Source organism: Pagrus pagrus, assembly GCF_965226575.1.
Source record: "Pagrus pagrus genome assembly, chromosome: 7".
Taxonomy (NCBI): Eukaryota; Metazoa; Chordata; class Actinopteri; order Spariformes; family Sparidae; genus Pagrus; species Pagrus pagrus.
Genome location: NC_140191.1, coordinates 14,650,089 through 14,669,044, shown reverse-complemented (window position 1 = coordinate 14,669,044; position 18,956 = coordinate 14,650,089). Strand labels below are relative to the sequence as shown.

Below are 18,956 nucleotides of genomic sequence, written 5' to 3'. Positions count from 1 at the left end.
AAGTAAGTGTGCTGTAACTTGAAGAAGTCAAAACAAGCATTATTTTTTCATAATTTATTCTGAGAACCACAAACGGATAATAGATCAGAATCTACTTAATAAAAAATCTATCACACAGTCTGTCTAAAGGTTTTATTTTATATAAATAAATACAAAGAAGAAAGCTGTTAGAAATTAAAACATCAAATCACATTCATTAATATTATGTACAAGAACAAGGTGACTGTATACACAATGACAGGGAACTGAAATGATTTACAAGAAACATGAAGAATAAAGACACTTCTGTGAAATGTCAAATATCTTCATCACCACTGACATTTTTGTTTCCTCACAGTTTCATTAAGTGCCATATTGTTGTTTGGGGCCTACAAAACATCTATTTTCATCATGTGATGTTGACCGTAAACAGGTTGCAGTCAGTATTTACATGTTTAAAGCGTCATTCACTCAGCAAAGTGAACAGAGTCATGGATGAGTGACTAATGGATGAAGATCATCTGGTTAGCGATTTTTACATGAAACTTTTAGCTTAGCTTTGTTTGCTACATTACTGTACACAGACTTCATAATGTCGTGACCCACTTTCTGCTCTTTGCCCAACTGTTCTGTTTTGACAACAACAACACCACTGTCATAAACTCAAAGGTTAGAAAAGCAATCAACAGGGCAGGACGAGGAAACACTTGCATACAGTATTACACATGTAAAACTTCAAATCAGCTCAATCAGTACACTTTATGTATTGACACTACAAGCTGACACACAGCAAGCATCAGTGTGTGTGTGTGTGTGTGTGTGTGTGTGTGTGTGTGCCGCAAAACACCACACAGATTATTCCTTCAAGAGTGTTTGTGGTTCATGCGTGTTAGTGGAAGTGTTGATGTAGGACGTAGCAGGAAGCTCAGCTCTCACATCCCAAACATTCACGCCGTCACGTGTGGTGTTTGTTTTCAGTCTGCATTGAAAAGGTTTGGTGGTTCTGACGCCTTCCCGTCAATAACTCTTCCTTCCGCGCAGTCGCTTCATGACTTGATCTCGATGACTTTGATGAAAGGGAGTGGTTTGTTGGACGTGGTCGAGGGCTTGAGCGGCTTACTGCGGGGGCAAGAGGAAGATAAATTAGTTGTTTTTATAGTGAAATAGCATCCAAACCAGTAGAACAGGTGGACATTTGAGTGTGCTTCTGTGTGTGTTTGCATGTTTGGGGCCAATTTCACCAAAGCTGTAAATTGCAAGCTGAGATATACAATTTAAAATAAAAGCCAAAATTGCCTGTAGGGCTTGCAAATTTGTGCAATTTGTGTGGATGAAAAGCTAAATAAGTTACCTGTAGACAATCTGGGGGTTGCGCTCTGATGAAAGGTAGGAATTCGACCTTTGTCCTCCCAGGAAGTAATCCATCTGATCATGCATCTCTCGGTTCTGCAAACACAGGTGGTCAGAGGTCAGTTCACATGAAACCAATTAAAGTGGCAACCAAACGGACAGCGGTTGCATCTACTTCCCTGCAGAAATCAGGCTGAGTCGGATCTTTAACCTTGACCCTTTGTTCTAAATCCCAAAGAAAAGCCATAAAGATAATTATAGGAGAAGACAATGAGCAGTTCTCACCTCAGCCTCCAAGAACGCCACTTTCTCCTCCAGCTCTCTGATCACGCGGTCCCTCTCCTGGATCACCATGCGAGAGTTCTGGAGCTGCAGATGAGCAAACACACAGTCAAACACTGAGCCAATCCTGCACAAATATGAACACTGAGATGAGGTGTTTGCTCTACAGAGCCTCACACATGCGCCTCTCACCTGTTCAATCATGTGTCTGACTTTCCTTTGCTGGCTTTTCAGCATGTCGTCCAGATGGTGGATCTTTTCTTTGAGAATAGCCACCTCCTTCTCCAACTGCTCAGTCCTGAAAGTCCACACAGAGAATTATGGTAATTATTTATTCTGTTAATATTAAACACCTCTCCTGATTTGATTCTCACTAAATGATAAGAAGAGAGATAAGATAAAGAATCTGTTTCTCAGTTAACGGACCTCTGCTCCCCTTTCTGGCCCTCCTCTCTGATCTTGCGCAGCTCGCGGAGCTCCTCCTCGCGGTTGCGGATTGTCTCACGCAGGCTGGCGCTCTCCTGCTCCATCCCTCCCAGCAACCTCTGGAGCTCGTCGATGCGCCTGTCTTTCTTCTCGCTAACTTCTTCTGCCGTCTTCAGCTTCTCCTCCTGCTCGCTCAGATGCTCCCTCAGCATGCAGCCTTCAGCCTGGGGGAGAAAACAAAAGAACACTTTATTATTTTAGTTTATGAAAAATGTGGTGTACACTCCTCATGATGCATAATGAAAGTAAAAATAAGCTCTGTATGTGATCGTTACCTGCAGCCTCTCTCTCTCCTCTTGGTGTTTCTTCTCTGCTTCCTGCAGCTGTGCATATAAGCGCTTACTGACTTCCCTCAGCTTGGTTCTCTCTGCCTCTTCATCTGCTTCCTAATAGGGAAAAAAATGAAGCGTTAGATAAGCAGACAGTTCTTGTCGTGTCCTGGAGTAGTCACAATCTTCCGATCCAATCGAGAACGTGTGATTGAAGTTGAAAAAGGCACGACCTGACCTGACTGAATTTGAGTGGCTTTTGTGGGAGAAAGTGCACTGTCCAGATGTGTGAAGCTGACTCAGAGCTGCCAAAGGCGCATCTGCTAAATCAATACCCAGAGTGTGTTTACATGCGAGTTAGTATCCTGGTTTTGAGCCTTATCCTGTTTTTGATTATATTCAGGATATGACTTTATCGTGAAATGTGATAACCTGGTTATTAATATCCCTGTACACATGATAGTAACAGTAGTCAGGTTTCTAACTGTATGCCTGCTGGTGAGTCTTGTTTGCTCAGCAACTTTAAAGGGGCAATATGTAGTTAGCATGCTAACCAGCTAGCCGTGATCCATCCTGGTCCAAGGCTCCTGTGCTAGCGGTGTAAACACCAACACTCCCCTGGTCCCCCAGCTCCCAGTCCGAACTGCTAGTTGCACAGCTAACTGAGCTAACAAGCTAAGGGCACCTACAGTTAGCAGTGACTCTAGTGATATGCTGCCCCCTATTTGTTTGGAGTATGAATTTGACAGGCGACCAATTCTTACATATTGCACCTTTAAGGTGTTTACATGCCATAGTATCCTGGTTTCTATTCCCAGGTAGGATATTCAGGTTTTTCAAAACAGGTCTTAACCAAGTTTCTGAAACCAGGGCAAGCTGATTACTCTACAAGTGCAAAACATAACCTTAATACTATAAAACCTGATCATAACCAGGATGCTTAGAAGACTTAGAAGGGTGAATTCTTATGCAAACAAGTATTTTGTATTTTAAATGTGTAAATCATTCAGATCACTTTGTACAGAGCTGTTTTTGCAATAATGTTTCTTTTTCTGTTAATCAGTTACCAGAAAGCCACATTAAATCTGCTTTGATATAATGCTGTAAAATAATAAAACATAGATAGAGAGGGAGATACTTTTATGATGAGATAATGTAATGTGATGTTTTCGTTGCGCTCGAGCTCAGTGGGTTTGGCTGTCACAAACATACCAGGCGCGTCAGCGTGCGTCACCGGTGCAACACTTCAGCTAGTAAGCCATATCGTGACTCACAAATAAACGCTATAATTGGCGCAAAAACAATTCAGCCAGACCTGTCAGCTCTGTTGCATTTAGACACAACATTACTGATAGGCAGATAGCTGCGGTTGCTAAAAGTGCTCAAAGACAGCAACAAAACTATTAAAGGAGAGGCATCTGTGGAATGCTGGGAACAATGAGGAGGGCCGGGGAGAGGAACAGTGTGTGCTGGAACGGCTCTCTCACACAAATTTCGAACACCCCTGGGTGCTGTAAGAGCTTTTAATTCTCTGGCTTTCAGTTTTATTTCTTCCTTTTTCTCCTATATCACATTTCTGTTACACCTCCTTCTGCCGGTGGGCCTCGGGGAGGTGATCGCTTTACATGCGTCACACACTGGCACACATTGTCCACAGGAAAACACAGACTCCGGCTATGATTTGATACATGCATCGCCTACTGAAAAGACTCATGCTTTCTATTGTATCTAAACAGCTTCGAATGGAGGTCGTGCACGTGAGATTCTGCTCACCTGGGCGTCAGTTTTGGCTCCTGCCTTGGGTGCAGACGAGCTGCTCTTTCTGAAGGGGACGCCGACTTTCCATCCGTTTGTGAGCGGCTGGAAAAAGAAAAGGGGGAAGTCAGCAAGGAAGGAGTGAAAGATGGAGACGAGAGCAGCGGAGGACAAAACAGGATGTAAGGTTAACAATGGTGAGCAGCTCGATATAGACCTACCTTGTTTTTGGCTGCCATCTGCTCCCTCAGTGTCTTCAGGCAATACCTCACCTGTGTGAAATACAGACAAATCGTGAGTTACGGAGATATCTTCACATATTTATGTTATAATATTTCAGCGATGGCGTGTTTCAGGCTCTGTCAAATGATTAACAAGTCAGACAGAGAAGAAGGACAAGTCTGGAAGAGACGTGGGAGGAATTTGCATGATGCAAACATACAAATTGTTATATAATCCAGAGACAGTCTGGCGTTGGCATGTGTTTGTGTGTGAGTGAGACAGTCAGAACTGAGCAGAGATACTGTCCTGTCCAGAGACTGACCTCCTGTATCTGTGAAACTTCGTCTGACAGCATCTTCAGGCTCTGCTGGTGTTTGTGCTGCTCTTGTTTGCGCGCCTCCAGATAAACCTGGAACAGGAGGAGAGACACGGATGTTGAACCACGAAACAAACACACCACTGGTGTCTTCAAAAATAACAGCAAATGTGCCACACCCACCTTGATAACCTCCACCTGCTCCTCTGTAGACTTGACCGGTTCGGGGGTCAGAGATGTCCTGTCGCTGGCCGGCTGCACCAGTGCAAACGCACGTCCGACTGGCTGGAGGGGAGAGCAGAGGAGTTGTTGCATGAGCTAGGAAGGATGGGTGGGATACATTTCTAAGGATCATACGCACATTAGTGAGGTCACTGTGTTTTGCTAACACCGGGGGAGGAGTCGGAGCATGTTTCTGGATAATATTGCAACACAAAAATGGGAAGGAAAGCCTGTAGTATTTCCATTTATTAATCATTATGAAACATCCATCAGGAACGTCTGACACGAATGATGCAATTAAATTACTGAGAGACAAAACTGAAACTATAGTGAATATACTTCATATCTGTGTGCCACAGGACTGCGCCTCTCTATAATCAGGGGGCAGAAGCATTCAGCCATAATCACTATGAAGGAGACCCATAAACATATGGTGCTACTTTGGCAGTCTTTGGTCAGAACCATGAGCAGAGAGAGGCAGAAGTAGGTGGGGAGATGTTATGTAACTCTGCTGCTCTGGTGGCCCTTTTTTTTTTTTTTTTTTCTTATTTTTTCCTGTAACTTTGGCGCTGGTTTTGGCAGAACAATGGTTGTCTTGAGACGCTCAGAGTGGGAACCACGCTAATAAAAAGCAGATGCCAGTTATGGCATGTTTACAAGCAGTGTGTGCCTCCGTAGGGCTTGCGTGTAGGAATGTGATATGATAGATGCACAGTAGCTGTGAGCCAATTCCTCAGGATCACTGAGATGATTAAGTGGCTGGAATTTCAGATCCAAATATGGCTCGAGTGATGAGCACCTTTACCTATAAAGGAAACAGTGCCACTGCTGGAACTGACAAAAAAATCTGAGCCAGCGTATCCATTAAAGACGGAAAGCTTTTTTTTTAAATAAAGCATCTTCAAATAAATACTTTGCCTAAAACATGCATTTAAACAGTGCAACTTTCCATCATTCTCCTCTTCCTCCAACAGCTCTGATTCCCACCACTTGTTCCCTACACCGATGTAACAGTCCAGATTATAACCAGGTTATCAGGTTCAGGAAGCTCTTACCTTGTCCCTGTACTGCTCCCTGCTCTGAGCTGCCTGGTTCTGGTTGTGCAGCGTGAGCCGCAGTCGCCTGCACCCGTCCTGAGAAAAAGCCAAAGAAGAGAGGAGACGATGAAGTCCAACCACAAAGAGACCGTTATGTGATGGAGAGGCTGATGAGGACTACTTTGAGGGAGGAGAGGGGTGAAAAAAGAGGAGGAGAGACTGAGTCACACTCGGCGCAGGAGGGAAAGAGGGGGTACGAGCGTCAGAGAGAAAGCAAAAGTTTTTCACAGCTGCACAGAGACAGATTGTTTGATTTAAATTGTGTGCTATGTACGTCACAGGGACTATAGGCGGAAACTCTCGGGGCGCTCGCGAGCCAATTGCAAGCGGCGGCTGGATTTCTGGGAAAGTGGGCAGAAGATGTAATGTCAAGCGAGACGGAACATTTCCATGGCAACGAAACCTCACAGTAGCCATAAACTATCTGGCTTGTTAACAGCACGAGAGGGAGGAGACAGACAATGCACAGATGCGACGCACTTAAAACACTTTAAAAGTTAGAAACACACAAACTTCCCCAAGAGAAGAAGCACTTCGACAGGAAAAGTCTGGGCCAGGACGTGACTGGTTGTCTGCCGTCCGGCACAGGGAACCCCCTCGTAAGCGATAGCCACTTAGTGTGTGTGCGAGCGTAAGTATGCGGATGTGAGGGAGGAGGTCAGAGACATTGCATAACTCCAGTCCAGCCGCCACATCTTGTTCTGTTTATTTTCCCGTGAGCATTCACTGCGTCCTCCTGGCGTCTCAACTCATGTCAGCTCTCAGACACGCAACACACGAAGAGGAGACGGCTGGAACGCTTTACTGTGGTGAAATAAGATAACCACAAGCAAACGCACACATGCATCCAGTTACACAGAAGTGGGCGTGTGTGCATCATGATTTGTTTGTACCTATTTAACCCTTTGTAGAGTTTTAATTGTTTGCTTTGGAACATGACCTGCAGCTTCTGTACTGTAAGTGGCCTTGCACGTCCTGTTTAGGCTGCAGAAGACTCTGTTTTGACGGCTGGCTAAACAATCGTACCGCAAAGTCCACTTAATAGCTTTTGATCATATCCCATGATCTTTACTCGGAGATGGAGTTTGCCCTGTGAAGCTCGACTTAAAGGCAACATGTACAAAATAGTACTTAAAGGCTAAAACGAGCAGGTTTTGTGGCAGGATCTGGCACCTGGTCGCTGCGTTTTTACAGCGTTCCGCCCCCACACTCTGCGCTGTTATTGGCTGGGGGTTAAACACCACTGCCCGAAGGTTTACACCCAGAAATGTCCCGAACACAGCAGAACACAGGCACTTCTAGTGGGTCATAAGTGATGACCGAGAAGGGTTATTTTTGTACGAGTCTCAGTCTACAGTGTGAGTCATTGTTTTGTTGTCAGGAAAATCCCACTCATTCTTCCTTTAAAGTGGTGGAAATTCAAACATAAATAGTCATGTGGCGTGATTCAAAGCTAAAGCAACTAAATGGACCTTGAACTGTTGATTCAAACAACAATCAAGGGTGAAGACAGGAAAAATAATCAGCAGCTATTGCAATAATCAGTCATTCTGTGAGGATTTGCTACATCAGATACATCAGTGCAATGAAACAGTAAACTTCACTGGGAATTTAACAATTACAAATTACCCCGAGCACCTTTTTCTGTTATAATATATTAAAAAAAAGTTTAGCATCGGTGCATATCGGACAACATAAACCGATCGAATATCAGCCTCCCGATATATTGAATATCTTTTGTTTTCTGAATGTTAGTTGGACAAAAGAAGACATCAGATGACATTACATTGACTTTTTTTCCTTTCTAATCAGTCAATAATGTAAATAATAGTTGGTCACAGCCCTAGTTTAAACTCTGACTTTTTGCAGTTTACAGTAAGAGTAGCAATCATTCTGCTGTACCTCCCCCTCTGGACAGAAAACAGCCATGATATGAGCCAGACAGGGGAAGCGAACTGGGTTGTGTTGCGTAATGCCGTGATAAAAAGCTGTGAGAGGTTATAGAAGAATAGCCATGTGTTCTGCAGACTACAGAAGGCCTTTATGATTATCTGGTTATCTGTTCAGGAAGCACAGCAATGGAGGACAAGGGACGGGGATGGATGGGAGTGAAAACGTCAGGAGAAATCAGGAAAATAAGAGAGAAAACTGGCGACCAGAACAATAAAAAGGGCAGAGGAAATAGCCTAATAGTTTGGGTGGGGGTCCAGCTACGAGAAACAAAACTCAGAGAAGTGAAAGAGAAAGCCAAAAATTCCCCTTTTGTTCTGCATGATTTCCTCTCAGATTACCTGAAAGCTCTAATAAGACGGAGAGACGTGGGAGAAAGGAGGAACAGGGAGAGGGTTTGTTCAGAAGGAATCCATCATTATACAACTTCTCTGGCCCTTCTAAACAAAGACTCAGCTAATCCTCGCTCTGCCATCCACTATTTACACGCAGGTCTCTCTGCCTGCTTTCTTTTTATACCCACACACACACACAAAAAATGCCACTTTCATAGACAACCTGTAATACTAGACTTCCCGGGAACACAGACAAAGGCACCAGTTGGATGTGCTCACGGACAGTGACGAACGCTGCACACACACACAGCCTCTCTCACACACACACACATACACACAGTAAACCAAAGTACACACTGCCTTTATAGCAGGGAAGAAACCTGAAACGGAGCACACACACACACGGCGTCCACGCTGCTGGGTGCACCGACAATGGGCACAAAAAGATCACGGGATACAGCCAGAGTGAAAAGCTTAAAGGGTACGAGGGAGCTTTTGTTTTGGACTTTGGCAACAGGAATCATCCGAGTTAAATTAGCTGAGGAGTGACGATCAACCTGGGAATGTTGCTGATAAACAGAAGAACAACATGTCCTTTACGAGACACTTTTAAAGAGTACCTGTCGAGAAGGTATCACGGCCATAAAAAGTAAAACACCGCCGTGTGCCTCCAGGTTCAGTACCTGCATTCCACAAAAATCTACTCATGAAGTTGTGTGTGTGTTTGTGTGTGTGTGTGTGTGTGTGTGTGTGTGTGTGTCCTTCACCGTGCATTAAATCACTCTCTGCCTCTCATGCACTGCTTTAAGATACCTGCTGCACAGATGTCACTTCTGTCTCCCGTCCAGCTGCTTTATAGGCAACAGGTGTGAGCCGACCAGGGCCGGTACAGCAGGTATACATCGTTTCCAGTTTCACTACCTTACTTACGTAAGGAATTAGAATATATACACGTGTTTTCTACAAACGTTTTTTTTTTTTCATCTGCAAAACTTCCCAAACCCCCTCAGTACATCCGTGTTTAAAGTTGTCTCAACATTCAGTAAGAGGCTGAACAGGAACTTAATGAAATACAGGTCGAATGTCAAAGTTATGGATCAGGAAATATTTGAAGAAAGAACAAGTAAACAAGTATTCACGCATTCAGTGCCAAGTTTCGATACTTAATTTAGTGATACGGACACTTTTTGGCCACCTCTCAACTAAGAGGTGGCCAACTATTGAACTAAGGTTCAATATCCAACCTCAGCGGGACGTACTGGTGAAGTATACGACTATTGAGCTGCAACAATTAGTTGATTACCAATTTGAAGTTTAAACTCTGAGGTGTTGTAATATATTTTTCCTTTACCGTGGACTAATCAATAATCAAAATAATTCTTAATGTCCTGTTTTGGGATTAAACCCTTGAGGATCGAGCTGCAGTTCTCCCCAGGGTAGTGAACGTCTGGCTGCAGGTCTGACTGTCAGGCTCGGGCTTCACTCAGCAGTCAGTACAAATTAAAGGTTAAGTTAAAGGTTAAGTAAAGTTTCAAGAAGAGACAAGCTGAGGTGTGAAGTGTTGCCGAAGGATTGCGTGTGTTTTATGGTCACGTGAGATCCCGAACGCTGGCGGCCGACAGTTAGTCCTGGAACACGGAGCTGAGTCATGAAGAGAGCGCTGCCATCAGTCAATAAGAAGAACCAATCTTTACACAATCGTCCCACTGTGAATAATAATCAGCTCTTTTTTACTGCTCTGTGTGACAGAACCAGGTGTGCTCCGCCTATTCCAGTCGTTGCTCTACATACATATATAAATATGTCATGTTTGGCTCATTCCCAGGCAGTAACGTCAGAAACTCCTGACGACGATGATTGAGGATGAGGCAAGACAGTGGGAATGTGTGAAGTCACACAACTCGGGGAAACTAAACGTCTGCCTGGAAGGACAACTGTGGCATTATTCAAAAATCGCCGTCATGGGAAAAAAAACACTTACTTAACACGCTGACGTTTCAGGAGGAGGAAGTCGTGTCACAAGTTTAAATTAGTTTCGAAATAACAGCAGAAGAATCAGAATTTGTGTCACTGTTATAGACTTTATAGGACATTTTGTTTTAAAGCCCGGCCTGGATTTCCTCCTGTTTTATACTCCAGATCACATCATCTCAGTTACAGGAAACCCACTTATCAACAAAACAACAAAAAAAACCTCTGAAGGCCTTTTTCTGCTACATCAGGCACATTCCTCCTCCTCATGTTTCTTTATAGAGCTGATAAACAGTGAACGCTGTCATCTTTTGTTAATGATCTTCCTGCACAGTCATGAGGGACTGTCTCACGTCGAGGTGAAAAACCGCTGATGCTTTGTTTCGCCTTAATAAGAACCATATCAGATATGTAAATACCGCGGTTTGGGGGCTATTTGACTGTTGAGTTTGACTTTGATAAAGACGGATATGTGTTCTGTGCGAAGCTGATGCAAATGTGCTATCAGTCGCGTGTTAAAATGTAATGTATGATACATTAAACAAACGCAGAGTTTCGCTTATTGCTTAATGACACATTCCTCAGCACAAATAATCAGTTTATTACGTGGAAGTGGAGCTGCCCTTTGTACACTTCTACCTTTCTGGCAGTTGTACGGTTACACAACAGTAACTGATATTTAGGTCCGGACTTTTGACACAGATCTTAGTCTGGCTCTCAAATTCTGCTCTAATCACACTCAGATTTCACTTTCTACAACCAGACTGCTCACTGTGCCGACCCTCTGTAGAGAAAATCATCTGATATGAACCCAGGAGGCTGCTGCTGTGGTGATAAGGTGAAAGTGTCATGTTGCCCCGCAACCTTATAAACCTCGGCACAGGTCAACAGTTTGCTTATTCAGGTGAGGTCAATGATTAAACCGGTGGATAAAGCCCATCTACTGTTCGTGACATGAGCTGCTGATCACTCATTTATTAAGCAAGTGTGATGTTAAATCCACGCACAGGTGGTGCACATACTGCAGGAGCAAAGCTTTCACAGGTTGGCTTCCTGAGCTGCCTTCACTGACTGTCACAACTGTAACTGTAAGCCTTCAGATGATTTGGGCAGAAGGCACCGGTGACAGGCACAGATGTTATCTGGACTAATTCTGAGCTGCTGCACTTATGTCTGTGTGTGTGTGTGTCTGTGTGTGTGTGATGGGGCTTTGGGGGAGGAGGTAGGGGCTAATACTTTAATTAGTACAAGACCAGAGACTTAAAGGTGCACTATGTAGTTTTGGAGAAGAAATGTAAATCAGATGAAAAAGATCTTAATTTACTGATTTTTTGATGCCTAAACAAACTAAATAAATAAACTCTTTGTTGTCATGACTGAATAATATGAATAAACAAACTGACCTTAAAGGACGATGTTTATATGTGGCGGACCCTGCCACCTTTCTAGCCTTCAAACTGTGTTCTGAGGACCTTATTTTACACTAAGAACAGTTTGTTTATTTAGTTACAAAAAACACAAATATTTCTAAGCTTGTATTATTACCTCATGAATATTGCAAATATTAAAATTTAAAAGTATTATATAGTGATATTAAACATTTGAATTTGTTCTCCAAAGCTACGTAGCGCTCCTTTAAGGAGAACAGAAAAATTAAAAAACTTTAGGTCATCTACCTTCTTCTTTGCCATCTTTTATTCTGGCAATTATATTTACGGTTTAACAATAAACTTCACTGTCTGAAAGTTACATCAGTACAGTACACTTCACTGAGAATTTAATATTTACAGATTACCCCAAGCACCTTTTTCTGTTATAATCGCTAAAAAAAGTTTCATATCGGTGCATATTGGACAACATTTACCAATCGAATATCAGCCTGCGATATATTGATCGGGCTGTAGTGAATATCTTTTAGCTTCTGATGACATTACGTTGACTTTTATTTTCATTTTAATTAGTCAATAATAATTAATCAATAATGAAAATAATCTCTAATATTAATACTGTAAAGATTAAAATTCTGGGTTTGGATTTCTTCTCCAAAACTACATACTGCCCCTTTAATAGTTAAAACACCACTTAGAGCAGACGAAGGCTGAAAGATGCAGCTCACACAACCGAGAGGAGTCAGGAAGAAACTGAGAGACTTCAAAAGTTAAAATTGCTTCATAAAATCGCCTCTTTTTCCCATAATGCATTTATACAGGAAGTAAAGTGGACAGAAGTAAGAAATCCGACCATGATGAATGAATAACATCGAGTAACTTACCACTTGCTCTTGACTTCTGATGTCCTCAAACGTGCACAGGCTCCTCGTCCCTCCGTTCATCTTGGATGTTAGTGTAATAAATACTCCACACAATAAATAATCAATAAATAGTTGTAGTCTGGTCCGTTAGAGGAACTTCTCTCCTCGGTAGCTGCTGCTGTTATCACTCCTCAGGCCGGTGTGCAGACCTGTGTGTGTTCATGTGTGTGTGCTCCCACCTCTTTCTGCCTCTCGGCTCATTGTAGGAACTTTTCTCATGACGTCACTGATGGGCGTGAGCGACACACACACACACACACACACACAGTCCCGCCCACACACCGACCGAAACGGCCAAATAGGGGAGTAGGGAGCTGCTGGGCAGAGCGGGAATAGCTGTGAGGGGAGGGTCAGGTGGAGGGTCAGGTGGAGGTGGAGGTGGAGGTACCTGCTGCCTCTCTGCGGGGACAATAACCTCCAGACACTTTACATGAGGATCATCACATGACGGAGGTGTTATTAAAGCACACAGAGTTAGTAAACACTGGACTGACCATCACTTGTTGGACTAAAGGCTGCCGCTACAGTACACCGCTCAGTTTACCAATGAATTATTCATTCCCAAGGTTTAACCCCTGACTGAACCTGTTTAAGAAGTGTCTCCTGTTACCTCACAAAGCAGTGGAGAGCAAGGTATTAAATTCAGTGATTTAAGAGACTTCAAAGGTGTTTTATTGATTTTTTTCACATTTATAGTCAAAGGTGCAGCGCATAGGATGGAATAAAATAATATTTATGATGTTTTCATTAGTGTATAATCACCTGTAAATAAGAATCATTGAGTCTTCCTCATTTTAGAGTCCGCCAATTCTCTCTGCCATGTTTCTACAGTAGCCCAGAAAGGACAAACCAGGCAGTAGACATGTTTTGATAAAATGTCAAGTGAATTTTAAGCGAACTTTTTTATACACTGTTTGAAAAGAATGAGGATGATCAGAGGATGACACAGCCTAGGCTACATGGCTACGTCACGCCTCAAGGAAGTTTTTTCAAATTTTTAAAAATGTGCATAAAAATGCTTTAAGGAAACACAGCTGCTGCCTCTGTGGAAGGTCTTGGTATGTTGTTGGTTGCAATCTGCATCCTCATTGCTAGTTACCACTAAATCCTACACACGGGACCTTTAATTAAACTTTAGTGAACAGATATTTGAGTGTTAACGAACAATGAAATGGTTTCTAAACCATTTATTATAAACATTATAAACATTACTTGAAACTTTACAATAAATAATTGCCTAATAAATGATTTATAAAACATTTCATTGTTTGATTACAGTGAAAGAACTCTTGACTAAAGTTTAATTAACCATTTGTTTATCATTTATTAATGATGGTTGTATAAAATACAGTGACCACATCCCAACAAACCAAATGTGGGACAAATTGTATGTTTGTGAGGGACATTTTGGGACATGTTACCAATGTTGAGGGGTTGCTTGCAATTTTGATTTAGCAAAGCACCAGTTAACTTAAAAAATAAACATTTTAATTGGCTCCCCTTTGCTTGATTCAGTGGTATGCTGCTTTTTTTCTTCTTTTTTTGCTGTCTCCGAGTGTGGCCAAATGATTACCACGGTCTCCTGACCTGTATCATTGGGAGTGCTGCACAGTGTGTCAGATGTTAGTTATTTCAGCTGCTCCAGTTTCCATCATATCCAGCACTTTGATTGACGTAAAACAAAACACATCCGTGTGATGGCAGCCCTCCCTGTTATCTCTTCACAGCCACTGGGTTAAAGGCAGATCTCAGTAAAGCAACTGGCGTTCATTTCATGTGGTGACAACACATTTGCAGAGACCTTGACATTACTTGCGACAAGTCATCACAGAAAACAAAGTTGCTTATTGTTGTGTGGTTAATCCAGCACAGACTCTTCAGTCCAGTCTGTACTTACAACTACATAACCGCAAAAAGGACAATGCAAGTTTAACAAAAAATAATGCAGACTAGATCAATGTGACCGATAAAGTAAAGTCAATTTTATTTATATCAGCACAAAATCACAAACCACATATTTATCTCAAAGGGTTTAACAAAGGAGTTAAACTGAAAAAACCTCAGCAGGCATTTAATCTGTTTATTTCAATATGCAACATATTTCCAGAGTTGACTGAGGTTAAACAACAGGAGCGAGATGATAAAACCCTCTTAACAGAGCGACAGTTTCTCTGCTGGCATTCAGCTGACTGCAGCAGCAGCAGCTGAGGCCGGCACAGACCTCAAATTGGATAAAGACTAATGGCATTAATGGCTGTTGAGGAGCAAACAACAGCTCATGGTGGCATACAGGGGATGAAGCTAAGTGAATGTGAGCCAGGAGCAGAAACAACAAGCGCACACAGAAATGATCTGAGTATTTAATAGGTAAATATTACAAGCCAACTCTGACCTAATAGCTCACTAACCAGGAATGCAGAGAGTGGGTGTTATTGTTTTAATGGTTGATTTAACATTAGGAATGAGGTAATCCCACACGAACACTAACAAACACACCTAAACCTTACCTGCCGTATGTCATCATGTGTCCCAGATACTGAGCCGTGATATGAGCCATAATTATGTGTTAACATCACTGACCACAGTCAGACAGACTGATCCTCCGATCAGACAGCAGACACGTATGAGGGCTGTTTACATACATCCACGTCTGAGACTATAGTGTGAGTCAGAATCCTGCCGCTCACTCCGTCTCTTCTGATGTGACTTCAACGGTCGTCGGTCGGGCACACTTTGAGAGATAATATCTTGTTGAAAGATTAGTCGTACTTAACCTGATAGAGCCACAACAGTCTGTTGCAGTGTGTCAGGTCTTAAAAACACAAGTCAGCAAGAAGAGAATCCAGCAGGGAAAGACGTTACACCACCACCCCAATGAGCAGATAAAAGCTACTTTTACAAAAAGTGCACAGCATGTTGTGTAACTTTTAGTTTCTTTTAATAAGACCATTAGTTAATTGTTAAAGGTCCAGTGTGTAGGATTTAAAGGGCTTTGTATGAAACAGAATATGATATTCATAATCATGTTATCATGAATCTATAATTACCTGAAAGTAAGACTCTTTGTGTTTTCGTTACCCAAGAACGAGCCTTCTTTATCTACACAACCCAATCGCCAGAATAAATGTTGACAAACTTTTTGCAAAACCACGGATCAGTTCAAACGTTACGTTTCCTCAGGTTCAGTTTTGCATTTTTCTTTTGTCAAAATACTGTGCTGATGGTTAGGTTAGGTTTAGGCACAAAGGCCACTCAGTTAAGGTTTGGAAAACATCTATTTTTGGGGAAAAAAATTACCTGGTTCTGTCACCACAAACATGTCTGGAGATGTCCAGGGGTCTAGTTAAAGTACTGGTTTTGTTGCCACAAGCACAGCTGTAGATGGCCCAACATCCCGTCACAATCATGGCTGGCTCCTTAAAAACATCCTGTGGTTTCACACTTACAAGTGTTGAAATGCAGACTCAAACAGCAGTCACCTGCTAAGCAGCCTTACCAGCTGCCATCTGCAGCCACGCAGCTAGATGCTTCTAAATCCTACAAACTGGACATTTAAATCATGTCTTGTTTATATCGTTTGTAAAATGTTTTGTTTTTAAGTTTCACACAATGTTCTTGTACATAAAAACGGATGAAATATCTTTTATTTCACAATTACTTACTTTAACTGCAAATAGAAATCAAAACTGAAATCACACATAAGAAAAGGCTGTGTGAAATATTTTAGATAAACTAATTAATGATAACAATGAAGTTTCCTTTGCTTTTGTCTGAGTGGAGCCATTAAAATCCACTCAGATCACCTGAACAACAGAACGCTGACCAATAAACAGGAACATATCAGACCATATCTTGGTTGTGTGTAAAGTAAATGGTCAAGGGTTAAAAGTGCACTGGGTGACACTGAGTCAGTGTGCGGTGATACAACGATGTTCTCAAAACAATGATGACACTATTTATAAATGCAGTCATGTACTCTAATTTAGCAAAGTGAACCTTACAGTGAAAGGTCATTATTTCCACTCCTCTGTGATCATCGGAGCCAAACCTACCAGTGATGACAGTGAGGTCAAGTCCTCTGTTTTTTATCTGGAACAGGGTGTTTTCATTTGATTTCAGTTTGACTAAATTTTCCACAAGAATTCAATCCCTGGCAGCACAGAGCTTTCAGAAAGTCACATTGATATTCATATTGTTTTGAATTTAGTTAGTTGCACAAAGTAAAACCTCTCCAATTAAGTTAAATCCACATTTTGAACACACGGTATGTAATTTCTTCTGCAAGGGTTCTCCTTATCACCACAAAACAAAAGACATGAGTAACATGGGATCATAGGAGTTTGTGTCTTCATTGTTAAACAAACACCATTGTTGACGAAAAACTATCTTCGTGACTCAGGTAGACATCTTCAGGGATTAGGTAAGGATTTAAAGTTTTGTCTACGCCATGTTCGGTCTTGTTCGCCGACTTCCATCGCTCCTCAGGTCTTTCCCCTTAAGTCAGTGACAGGCGACTGAATGAAATGCAGTGTTACGATTGCTGGAGACGGTAAGGATAATGTACACAACTCAACAAAATATAAAACGAAAATCTAGTCGCTTTCAGACATTTCACTGCAGACATGTTACATATTACATCTTTGCGTTGTCTAAAATCCTGACCTCTGTCCTGACAATCACATGCTGTTAATCACAAAGATATTAAAAGCACTGACATATACAAATAATGACAGTCTTTTCCCCACTCCTTATCTCTTAATATCATTCATTACATAACAACTGAAAAAACATTTCCCATTGTATCTGAGCTAATCCAGGCCTGAAAGACTTGTATGTCCACATGTGGAGCACAGATGGAAAAATATTATTGCGTTGGGGCTCATATGCAATAGAAAACACGCCCAGCGGTTAGCACACCAGCTCTCTGGAAAGCTGGAATTTTATGGAAACCCAATCCCACCCACGGAAAGTATGGAAAGTATGCCGACTCATAGTTTCAAAACAGGTATAGTCCACACGACATGTTGGCACAGTACAGGTTTGGTTACACTGGATGGGAGGTGGAGTATCATGGAAGCATCTGTTCAGCAAGGTGTGACTTCATGCCAGCAAATTTGTTTCAAGTGAAGAATTTATAGATCAATTCCTGGGAACTGAGAGGAAAAGGTCTTTTATCAGGGTCTTTTGAAGATCAGTTACACAATAGCACCACAGGAGGGGAAATAAGTTAAAATCAGCAAGAGGCCTGAACACTTCTGAGACGCCACTGTGGGGTCTCAGCGCAGCCTTGTTACGAGTGCCAGAGGAGGTGCCGAAGTTTCCCTCCAGGGTGCTGACTTTCATCTCCTCGTCGAATGTATGAAAAACAACTGTCTGGAGTCATAAAAATGTTTTGGCATTAAGCATAAAGATGTGGATTTATTCCCAGAGATCTTTCCTGAGATTTAGAGATCAGTTGGATCAACAGTCGCAGGTGTTTCAAACGGGATTACCTCCTGATGTCAGACTCTATTTTAGAAACATAAAATCACTGTAGAAGTTTCCTTGAAGCTGATCTCGGCTGACCCCTCACATTCCTATCATGCCTCAACCTGTGGCGCTCCACTAACAAACCGTCCATCACTGCCCACAGTGCAAACCAAACAGACGGCTCTCTGTGGCAGCGCAAAACTTAATCTTGATTACACAATTGAAGCTTAACAAACTGACATTATTAATCTGTCTTAGATCAATCAGGGGTGTGGCAGGTGGGCTGTTTAGTGTTTTCACAGCCTCTGTCAAGGTGAAGAAAGGGGCTTATATATTTCTGCATGTATGATTGTATGTAAAGTGGAATGCAAGTCTTCTCCATTAACATCAGCTCAGTTGATTTCTGCCCTGCATGATCCTTAAAGATACATATTCTCCCTCTTACCTGTAGCGCTATTTATCCATCTAGATAGTTTTGGTGTGAGCTGACAGCTGTGCCTCAGAGAAAGCTGAAGTGTTAGCAGGTACAGTAAAGTAGAGGTCTGAGCTATTTATCCAGGTTTGGGTGAACACAACAATCGCATGTGAATGTGAATTTGGGAAACACAGTCCTCTTTCATCGACACATCAGCAGACATTTCTGCCCTGCACGGTGCTTACAACAAATATGAGGAACAAAAACAGTCCTGCAACACGAGATAAGAGGACAAAAACAACAACACAGGCACTCAGCCATGTGAGCGCTGCAGGTTCAGTGAGCGGTGTGTCACCACGCTCTGATTCTCTGCAGGAACAGCTGATGCAGACATACAGTAACAGTAACAGTACAGGTCGCATATAGTGCTGTGTCTTTGGGGGGGTAAGGTAGCATGATCGTGAGACAGGTGCTGCTGCAGATGCTCTGTTTTTTGCAGCTGCATGATGTCTTGCAAAGCTGGATGA

The 18,956-nt window shown here is 42.3% G+C and overlaps 1 protein-coding gene across 1 annotated transcript; it reads right to left on the bottom strand.

The window, feature by feature from the left end:
- Positions 1–117: 117 nt before the first annotated feature.
- tuft1a (tuftelin 1a) lies at positions 118–12,713 on the bottom strand. The gene is made up of 12 exons (XM_084358091.1): positions 12,507–12,713; positions 5,937–6,014; positions 4,843–4,944; positions 4,666–4,752; positions 4,343–4,393; positions 4,140–4,226; positions 2,373–2,483; positions 2,038–2,261; positions 1,804–1,909; positions 1,615–1,698; positions 1,331–1,425; positions 118–1,098 (listed from the first exon to the last, which is right to left on the bottom strand). Exons 1-12 carry the CDS (start codon positions 12,564–12,566, stop codon positions 1,026–1,028), a joined length of 1,158 nt encoding a protein of 385 aa, XP_084214217.1. The 5' UTR covers positions 12,567–12,713; the 3' UTR covers positions 118–1,025.
- Between the last annotated feature and the right edge of the window lie 6,243 nt (positions 12,714–18,956).

Excerpts from the sequence above, each read along its gene's own strand:
- tuft1a (XM_084358091.1), bottom strand. The coding sequence starts at position 12,566 with ATGAACGGAGGGACGAGGAGCCTGTGCACGTTTGAGGACATCAGAAGT. Across the intron at positions 6,015-12,506 it reads TCAGAAGTCAAGAGCAAGTG|GACGGGTGCAGGCGACTGCG; the intron begins GTAAGTTACTCG and ends GCTTTTTCTCAG. Across the intron at positions 2,262-2,372 it reads AGGAGAGAGAGAGGCTGCAG|GCTGAAGGCTGCATGCTGAG; the intron begins GTAACGATCACA and ends TTTCTCCCCCAG.